Raw genomic sequence first — 10643 nt, 5'->3', positions numbered from 1 at the left:
AGACCATGGTGTTTCTCTGTTGCCCAGGCTGATCCTCAACCCCCAGGGCTCAAGTGGGCTTCTCTCAGTTTCCCGACCATCTTGGACTTGGACTTCAGGTAAGCATAGGACGTTGAATATCCAAGGAGGGGGAAAGGTTAATAATATGTTGTACACACAATGATTATGAGATAGCATATTCTGTATGACCTGGGCTTTGGGAACATATGCACACAGATAAACAGACCAAGAGAACACACACAAAACTAATAATGGGAGTTAGCTCTTTTAGTGGGAATTAACACCTTCAAATTCATATCTTTACAATGCAAGCAGAATAAATGTTCCAATGTCATTTCCCCCAGCTTCTATAACACACACATACACAAGCTCAATGAAAGACACACTTTGTGGCCAATAAACAATTGCATTAAAAATATTAAGTTATAAATTCAAAGTTCATTAAAATTCAATTTTCCTCCCAAATTTACACAAAAGCAACATATTTAAAAACATATAAAAACCTAAGCTTTTATCAAGGTTGCAATCTTCCTTCCCTCTTCTTCATCCACCCTCGAGTCTAGAAAACATGCTTCATGTGCTTAATTCCGTAGGTCTTGAAGAACACCATGATGATGAGCGCCCACAGCCCCAGGATGAAGCCGCCAGGAGGGTGCCAGTCTTTCGGCTTTGGTTTCTGAAAAACAAGGAAACATGGCCAACTTCACAGCAGGTGAAACATTCAGCAGAGGATGACGTAAACGCTGATGGGAGAGGACGGCTCGTGGTGGTGTTCTGAGAGGGCATCGCTGGGGCAGCGTCGTGGGAAGGACTTCAGTCGGGGCGGCTGTCCCCTTCAACGCCCATCACTGCCTCAGAGCGCCCGCCCTGGCCACCAGTGCCCCCACTTGCCCTCGTTCACCTTACTCAGCAGGGGAGGATTCCTGCTGCTGTTTCCTGAACTCAGTTCTGTATGCCTCATCTGTCCTATGAAGCTATGGCTTATGAGGGTCCTGCTGCGGACCCTCACACATCACTCTAGAGGTTGAAGACTTGGTACCCATCTCCAGCCGGCCTGCAGGCACAGGCACTTGGTGCGGTTCCCTGGTGTGCCTCTTCAAAACTCACTGACTCAAATGATGCTAGCTCCCAGACCGTTCCCAGCTGAAACACTCTTTTCTTTGAATTGGCAAAAAGCCGGCTCCTCCTTCCACCGTTCCTCCTACCCACTCCTCAGCTGCCCTCACTGCTGCTCTCCACACCAGCATGCTGAGGTCCAAGCCTGTCTTGGTGTCATGTGGGCCTCGCCTAGGGAAGACCACGCTCTCACCTTGCTGTGTCCTCAGCGGTTGCACTATGGCGCTGTAACTGGAGGTGTGTGACTACTGCTTCTGTATGTGTCAACTTCCTGTAGTGTCCACCAGGATGGTAACAGTTACTAAATGAGAGCCAACTGCTATTAGTTCAAAATTAATTAATCAAACTGAAATAGCAAAAGCCCTAGTAATTTAACTTGGACCATAGTAAGTTCTAAGCACTGTAATCACATCTATAGTATGAAGTAAACTGATCACTGAGTGGTACTCTCCTATTCTCTTCCAGAATGGTCCCCAAGATCTGACTCAAGATTTAAATCCAAAGTTTGCAGTAGTGGCAAATAGCTGTCCTAGCACTCGGGAAGCAAAGGCGGGGATCTGAGGCTGACCTGGCCTACATAGCAAATTCCAGAGAGACCCGGGCTGCATATTAAGATCTTGCCTCAGAAACAAATGTACAGAATAAATGAGACTAAAAATTTTCAAAAGGCAACTTTCCCAGTGAATTTCTACTCAAAGTCTGCAATGGGGTTTTGAGTGGTAGCAGTGTTTAAAGCCCTGCCTGATGAGGACAAGGCCCTGGGCTCAGTCCCCGCCACACATACATGCATGTGGCCTTGTGTGCACATGCCTACACCTGCACGCACTGGTGCACAGATCCTTTGATGGATCTGACCGTCCATATGATGATGGTGATGACAACAGTCCCTCTAGTATCACATGAAACTCTAAGTGCAGCAGTTTTCAGATCATTCAAAGGTTAGAATTCTTAGAAGTCATGGTCTCTTTACACCATGGAAAATTATTTTTTTTTCTGTCAAAAATCTAGAATGATTAATATAAAGCAGCTATGTTAAACCTGGGTAATATCAATGTCACAGAAAACCTAGCTTGTTAAGTAGGCATGATGGTTGCTCGCCCGTCATATCCCTTCACTTCCAGTCAAACACTTGGTAAGGCCAATGACCCCCGGCAAGGCTGGGGAACAGCATACTCTGCCACACCCGGAGCAGGTTACAGCTCCCGGGACAGCAGAACACCTCACACAGGCTGGGGTGAGCTGGAGCCTGGCGTGAGAGCTAATTGGGAAGACCAGAGTCTGCTTTTCCTAACTAGGCGTCTCTGAATCCACACGGCATTTGAAAGCACATGCACGTACACACATACATATTACTCTTCTAAAAAAGTAAACTAGGGGGCAACAGGGCCCAGAGAACCCTTCTGTAACTCAGATGCCAGCTCTGGTGCTGAAAGGGTCCAGGTGTTTGCAGCAGGCAGTTAAGTTCCACCTGAGCCTAGAGAAGCAGCAGCAGTTCCCGGCGAGCTACGTCTGCCACCGCATGCTGCTTCCCCATGACACGCTTTCCCGGCCCCCAGCTCACCATGACAAGCTTTCCCGGCCCCCAGCTCACCATGACAAGCTTTCCTGGCCCCCAGCTCACCATGACATGCTTTCCCGGCCCCCAGCTCACTATGACATGCTTTCCCGGCCCCCAGCTCACCATGACATGCTTTCCCGGCCCCCAGCTCACCACCAAACCTTAAGCTCCGAGGGAGGCCAAGACAGCTGCCAAAGCTAAGCCAATTTATGAGAAAGCAGCATCTTTGCATGTAACTATCATTTTTCCAAAGACTCAACAACTAGCCCTGACAGTGGCTGTGACATGAGCCCAGACGGCTGCAGTGCCCAAGAGGAAGCTTTGGAAGTCACAACAAAAGACGGAGGAGGGGGGAGGATTTGTGTGTGGCCGCACTTATATAAGAATCATAAAACACTGCACAAATCAACAAAAGCAGCAGATCTCAGCTTTCAAACACCACCATTTGTAATGACTTTTTATTTTTTTAAACTTAGTATGCATTCAGTACATCTCTTTGATAAAAAGTGGAAAATGTGTTCCTTAAATGCCCCTTGGCTGAGTTGAAGTCAGGCTTTCTTGCCTCCTCACAGCAACCCTATACAAAGGCACAAAACAATACACATCCTACCAAAAATCCAGTTAACTTCTCCAAGAAACCTAGATACCATCACTGTCTGCGAGTCTTAAATACCAGGCCTGGAAGGGGATGGTGGTCCCAGTTTTCAAACTGCTGAACTCTCAGCTAAAGACTGCTTGGCAGTGAGAGGGCGCAACTGCTGAGAAGGGTGAAGTCTGCTGTCTGCCTGCTCTTTCTGTGGTGGAGAGATGGGGCTATGAGGCAGCTCCCGTTGGCACTGCACCCCGGCCTCCCTGGGGGCGCTGCCATATTTGCATTTACACACAATCCCCCAGAATCCATCCGAACTGCAAAGAGCACTGAAATGGGTCACCACATCCTGGACTACTGAGAATGTCTACTTTATCTAGACAGAAGAGTAGACATCCGTGTGATATGCTATCACACAGGGGAAATTCAGAGTGAGCCCTGTCAGGAGTACATGCTAGGAAATGGGGTTTTTCTATATGCTTCATCTTCTTTAAGGGACTCAAACCAGGCATAAGTGGCAATACAGCATATGGTTTAGGTTTGCTGCTACCTGTCAGACCCTGAGAACAGCAAACAGCCCATTGGGTAGATATAAGAGGACATCTATACACAGGGCACAGGGAACATGCACACGCTGCTGAAGGCCAGAACATGAGCACCAGCTGCAAGTGGAGACAGGAGCACCAACTGCAAGTCTGCGGGCTAGTTACCCTGGATTGTGCACACAGCAACAGAAACAATAGAAGGGACACATACCAGACAAGGCAGAGGAGGAGAATGGAACCTTGAAAGTTGTCCTCAGAGCTCAACATGTCACACACACACACACACACACACACACACACACACACACACACACACACATCATTATCACCACCACCATCATCATCATCACCATCATCATCAAAAAGAAAACCAGGAAGAAAAATGCTCCCGCCACTGAAAAAAGATGCATCTTAAGGATGCAGGAAAGATACTTCTAAATAAAAATTAACAAGGAACAATAGGAAAATATAAGAATTATCTAAAACAGCAGTTCTCAAGCTTTTTTTTAATGGGTTGCAACCCTTCAGGGGTCTAATGACCCTTTCATAGATGTCACCCAAGACCATCGCAAAACAGACACATCTGCATTACAATTCATAGGAGTTAGCACAATTAGTTATGAAGCAGCAACAAAAATAATTTTTTGTTTGTTTTTTGAGACAGGGTCTCTCTGTGTAGCCTTGGCTGTTCTAGACTCCCTCTGTAGACCAGGCGGGCCTCGAACTCACAGAGATCCACCTGCCTCTGCCTCCCGAGTGCTGGGATTAGAGGTGTATGGCACCACCACGCCTGGCTAACAGAAATATCTGTATGGTTGGGGGCCACCACAACATGAGGTCATATCATTAGGAAGGTTGAGAGCCACAGCTCTAGGGGAAAAAGAAAACCTCAAAACAAAAACCAAAAACAATGGCCTGAGATGAAAAGGAAGCTGGCAGCATGGTTTTGGAATATCTACAAGGGTTAGGGAGGAATGCTGCGTTTATCTGGGTCCTTCACTCACTGCCTGTGTTAGCATCAGAAAGAATCTGTGGGGATGTAGGTCGCTGGTAGAACACTGGCCCACATGTAAGGAAGGCCTCGGGTTTGACTGTCAGGCTGTGGGCAGTGGTGATGTTTCTACACCCCGCTTCTAGAATCAGCTGATCTAGAGACTGCTTTGGCTAAAGGCAGGTAGCCTGAGTATAAGCTCAGGAGAGCCTGCGTGCATCTGCTCTGTCTCAGACACTTGCTCCGTCATGAGAAAGCCTGAGCCTTTGGAAAGAAGTTGAGAACCAACACCTTTCCAGCCAGGCCTTGCTCACCACAATACCCCAGGGAGAGCAAAGGAACTACCCAGCTACAGTCACCCCACACGGCCAACCTGCACAACCATCAACCCACAGAGGTTTGAAGTCACTAGTTTGTGGAGTGGCTTATTATACATCAGAAGCTATGAAATATAACCACTGAGTTGCCAGGTAATGGAAAATCTTGATTCTTGACATCACAATAAAAAGACTCCTACTGATCCACTTATAGCATCAGGTTTCTGCAATGATGCATATGTAACAGAGACCTGAGGGAACTGGCTGGCTTCACTCCACCATGATTTCACTGGGATGGGTGAGGTCACAAAGCCAAGACCTCAGTGTGTCCTGCCGCACAGTGTTTACTTCAGTCCTAGAATGGCATAAAATACCTGTTCTGCTGTCTTCTGGGTACCCTTCCTAAAGCTTCCCTAAGGCGGCTAAAGGCAAGGGGACCCATTAGTGATGGTCGGATGCTGCCCCCTGCTGGACAGAGAAATACCTCACAGACCTCTGCTCACAGGACCCTCAGTGGTTAATCTAATCAGATAATTATGGATGGCTGTTCTCCACTGTCACTTCCATTTTGATAGAGCACTAATTATAGTTTTTCCTTACGACGAATCTACTTTTATGTGATGAGAATACCTACTGTTACAGACTTTATAGTACACTCTGGTCTCACTGGCCAATCCAGAGACAACTCTTGGGAAAGAAAACTACATTTTCATTTGAGGCTATTATACAAAGAACAAAGTATGTAAGCTAATCTGTAGTGACGCTTGAGAAGAGTCCACACTTGAAATAAGTATCCTTTTAAAAACCAGTAGTCATCAATCATGTCACTAAAAGTAAGAGAAGAGATTTTTCTCTTTCATTTACAATAGCAATTAAAAACATAAGTAGGGATGGATATAGCATAAGATGTCAGGCAAATGATTGTATTAGTCTACAGAGAGGGATAAGCCCTGAAAAGAGAGAGAGAGAGAAAGGCTAATGCTAGCCAATAATGCGGTACCAATACAAAAAAGAAAGATGAGCATAAGAGAATAAGAAAGGCAAGCAGGAATTTATAGGTGAGTTGGGAGGATGGCGTAGCAGGTGGCTATAATCTAGATGCATTGTATTTATGCATGAAATACCAAGTAATAAATTTTACAAATCTCAATGGCTTACAATAATAAAGTTTACTATAGTTCCATCACTCCTAGCTATGAAAGGCAAGCTCCAAGAATCCAACAGCCACCTGAGACCATAGACAGTACTGACCTCATGTTTCTACACGCACATTCTTAGCAAAAAGTTAGCTTATAAACTGTACAGTAAAAGATTACTGATTTAATAGGATATGGTAATATTATAACAACTTCCTATCGTAAATGCTATATGACTGTAAAGGAGAGGACTTATAGAGGACAGTACCCTCCGAGACCATTGGCAAGGGGGCACTGTTTCCACACACTCAGCACTGGGTTGTGTCAAAGCCAGCTTCACCTCAACCCTGGGAACAGCAAAGTATACTTTATGTGAGGAAAAGTTAGATACAAAGTTCAAAAGAGACACAATGTAGGAGACATGCACAGTAAAAGGATTTATAAGCGCACATGCAAGGAATGAAAACAAGAAAGCAAAGGTGGAGAATGGGGATAAATGTCTCAAGTACGCACATTTTAATAAGCATAGAAATAAATTTAAAAAGACAATGTGACAAACAGCATTAAATTCACCAAGCTTTCCTCCAAATTCACATGTTTTAATCTCTATCTCATTTATCAATAAAATTTACTATAGTTCATTTCTCAATAACTGAGATGGGGATAAAATGTTCACAAATCTATAAAGGGCTAATTTACATTTGAAAACTGTCCCTGTCATAAAAACAATATGTAAACGTAAAATTTAACTAACAAGGTCAAGTCTAGTTTTAGGTCTTTAAAACTCCATGTAATATTCTTCCTCCAGGCCCCACAGTAAAGGAACTCAGAAGGGCTGACAAAGGTTACACAGTTTCCACTTTCACCCCCCAAGACACATCAGGAAGAAGCTAAGCAGATGCATGCACGTTGTACACAGTTGCCAACATGCTTGTAAACAGCTGTAAGGATCTGAGAGCGCCCGACCCCGTGATAAGGAAGTTAAAACAAAATGAGCATATGAGTTATGGCTTAATCATTCTATAAGAAAATATTGAAAGGAGAGAAATATACTAGTCCCTCGGCTGTGTTTCTCTGGAGGAAGTAGAATGGACACAGCTCGCCTCGTGCTTGTCTGTAGCGTACAAAAGTAGATGTACGATGCATGCGGGTTTTATGGAGGGGTGGTAAGAGGAATACACAGAAGAAAAAAACCTGCATTAAAAGATTCTCTTGGCTGGGCAAAGGGCTCAGTGTTAAAACACCTGATATCCAACTGTGAGGCCTGGAGGCTAGGTCCCCAGACACCCACGAGACGCTGGGCGTGCCGCCTACAATTCCACCTCTGAAGGTGCAGACAGGAAGGCTCAGCGCAAGCCGGTTGGCTAGACTTGCCCTGCCTGGGGCTCTGGACTTGACCGAGACAGCTGCCTTAATACATAAGGTAGAAAAGCGATAGAGGCTGCTTCCTGCATCAGCCTTCAACGTCCACCCACACACATACGAAAGTGTACACACACGAAAAGGGTACAAAGGAAAACAGAAGGTCCACCGAGGAGAAGCTCCGTGTCCTCTTTTCCACAGCACCCACATGAGATATGCTATGTAAGTAACATGGGTACCACGACAGCAGCATGCGTGCTCTGAGAACACACGTATTCCAGTGTGTGTTCAATGCTATTCCTGCCATTACAACATTGCTATTTTAATACAGCTCCATGTAATATTTTAGACACCCTCCAATGATTTTGTTCCTTACAGACAATTGACAAATCAGTATAATTATTGCATTTTGTAGTATAGCTGTATTTGAAACAAGCTCATAATATAAAAGAAGTATTTTTTATAATTCCATTCGTGTCCATTAAAGCATTTCCTAAAATGACTGATTTTATATAGTTAAGGTACTCCACAGACTGCTGTTAGATACACTTCTCTTTTATTTAACCTCTCACAAAAACATCTACAATACAAAGGTGAATAGCTTACATAAAACCAGTATGTCAGGAACCAATCCAGAAGCTTAAGGGCTACCAATTACCAAAATGCCTAATATTTCAAATTAAAGGGCTTGGTAGCTAAGCAACACTACACTTAGAATTGTGAACAGCCTTCACTCCCCCTTTCACGTTGCTAGAAAATTACCATATAACTTCAAAACACTCAAGAGTACAAATCTAAGTATTAAATTTATGTAAAGAAGAAACAGAATTTTTGAAATTATACATATTTATTGCTAAGCAAAGGAAAAGTTACCAAATTTTCACCGAGATTCTTTTCTGAGAATGAAAGTTAATTATACTATACTCTAGAGAAACAAAATTATAAAACAATCTACAAAGATTACAGTTACAATTACTTCAGAAAATAACTGGTTTCCACTATGTATTTAATATAGTTCATCAGTATTCCAACCTCTACATAAAACAACATATTTTTACATGAGTGCTCTGCCTGCCGCTATCTCGGCACAGCACGTACAGACAGTGCCCACGGGGCAGAAGAGGCTGTTGGATCCCCTGGGACTGACTTCCAGACGTCTGTGAGTCACTATGAGGGTCCTAGGAACAGAACCAGAATCCTCCATAGAAGCAGCCTGTGCTCTTAACTTCTGAGCTATCTCTCCACAGCCATGATGTAAAGGCTTCGGATTATATAAGTAAGAAAAACCTGGGTGGGCAGTCTTGCAAGGCAAGGCCATGATTCCTACTCCATGTAGAGCAGTTGCTCCTAGGGCTGGGTGGGCCTGTGGCTGGGATCCTGGGAGCAGCTGCACTACAAGGCAAGGCAGGATGCCCAGGGTGCACTAGTCACAAGGAGGGTCACTGGGACAGAGCCAAGCCAATGGGAGGGATGGGCCCACATAGAAGTCAAAGATAGCTTTATGTTGGAAGCAGCCAAGATGACTCCTGGGAACTGGAGAATCACAGCTATGATGCAGAGTGCACAGAACAGGGGCAGCAGAAAAAGCAGACAACCTCCAGATACCGAGCAAGGCCTGAGTCCTACACCACGGACAACTATTTCGTCAGCAGGGGAGAGGAGCCAGGCTCTCGGCACATCACTGGTTTCTGTCCTGACTGAAGCTTCTGAGACCTGAGCAGAAGACTCAGTTAAGCCATGACCAGACCCCTGGCAAATGTGAGGTAATGATCATTTTAAATCACAAAATTAAATGAACATATTTGGGAGAAGAAATTATATTGACAGGCAATACAAACATCAAATTTGATATCTGTTCCAAGACAATAATTCATAATAACTACTCTGTTTTTAAAAATTACGTAACAATACGATAAAATACTCCATTGTGACTCTTTGTATTTTCCATACCTTTATACTCTCTGAGACCTTGCTCAAATACCATGTTCAAGTGTCCTGGTCGGTGTTCGTTATGAAGAGCTATCATGACCATAGCAACTCTTACAAAGGAAAGCATTTAACTGGGGCTGGCTTAGTTTTAGAGGTTAGCCCATTATCCTCGTGGTGAGGGGCATGGTGGCACAGAGGCAGACATGGTAGCTGAAAGTTCTACATCCAGATCCACTGGCAGCAGGAAGCCCAGCCCCAATGACGCAGTTCCTTCAACAAGGCCACACCTACTCCCAAGGCCACACCTCCTAATCCCTCCCAGCAGATGCTTCCTGATGATGAAGCATTTAAATACAGCCTCTGGGGCTACTGTTACTCAAACCACCATACCAAGAGAAGCAAAGGTGTACATGAAGAAAGGAGGGATTTAGTGGTATACAGGATGACATGAACATCTGGGGGGAAAAAACAGAATACACACATAAGACCCAAGCATGATTTTCTAAGGTTAAAAATCGGATCTATGGCACCGTGGCCCGGGAAGCAGCCTCACTCCAGCCAGCACTCCCTGGGAACCCACAGGCCACGCCAAGCAGGGAAGCACATCAGCGCCTTGCTCAGTCATCATCAGAGAAGCTTCCTCCTGCAGCAGATGGGAAGGAATACAGAACACATACAGCCAGACAGTGCGCACAAGAGTGAGAGACCTTAGACACCCAGACTTAAATGGGATGTCTCCATTACATGCCTCAGGGATCAGGGGATCTGCAGAAGTGGAAGTGGAAAGAGTGTGAGAGCCAGAGGGGATGTAGAACAAGGCCCTCGAAATCAACGGGACCTACGCACACATGAGCTCACAGAGACCGAGGCAGCACATGTGAGGCAGCATGCACAGGCCTGCAGAGGCCTGCACCAGACGGGACGCCTCAGCTGAACTGAGTGCACCAAATAAAAATAGTTCCCTTGTTTTAATTACTTAAAATACATAGCTGACTATTTAGAAGCAAAAGTCATGAAATGTTGTGGACTCAGAACAGCACGAAGAACAAGGAGGTGGGCACACAGGCTTCCCGTGGCACATGTGAACAGTGTTATTTAAG

The 10643-nt window shown here is 45.0% G+C and overlaps 1 protein-coding gene across 1 annotated transcript in view; it reads right to left on the bottom strand.

Moving 5' to 3' along the window:
* Positions 1 to 252: 252 nt before the first annotated feature.
* Positions 253 to 10643, bottom strand: part of PIGK (phosphatidylinositol glycan anchor biosynthesis class K) — an 86931-nt gene continuing 76540 nt past the window's right edge. Inside the window, exon 11 of the mRNA XM_084755232.1 lies at positions 253 to 676. Within this exon, the coding sequence (XP_084611358.1) occupies positions 560 to 676 (117 nt within the window). The 3' untranslated portion in view covers positions 253 to 559. The remainder of the gene's footprint in view (positions 677 to 10643) is intronic.

The sequence above is a fragment of the Acomys minous genome, assembly GCF_964271855.1.
Source record: "Acomys minous genome assembly, chromosome: 14".
Lineage (NCBI taxonomy): Eukaryota > Metazoa > Chordata > Mammalia > Rodentia > Muridae > Acomys > Acomys minous.
The sequence above is the reverse complement of the archived record's forward strand: the minus strand, read 5'-3'. Positions and strand labels throughout refer to the sequence as shown.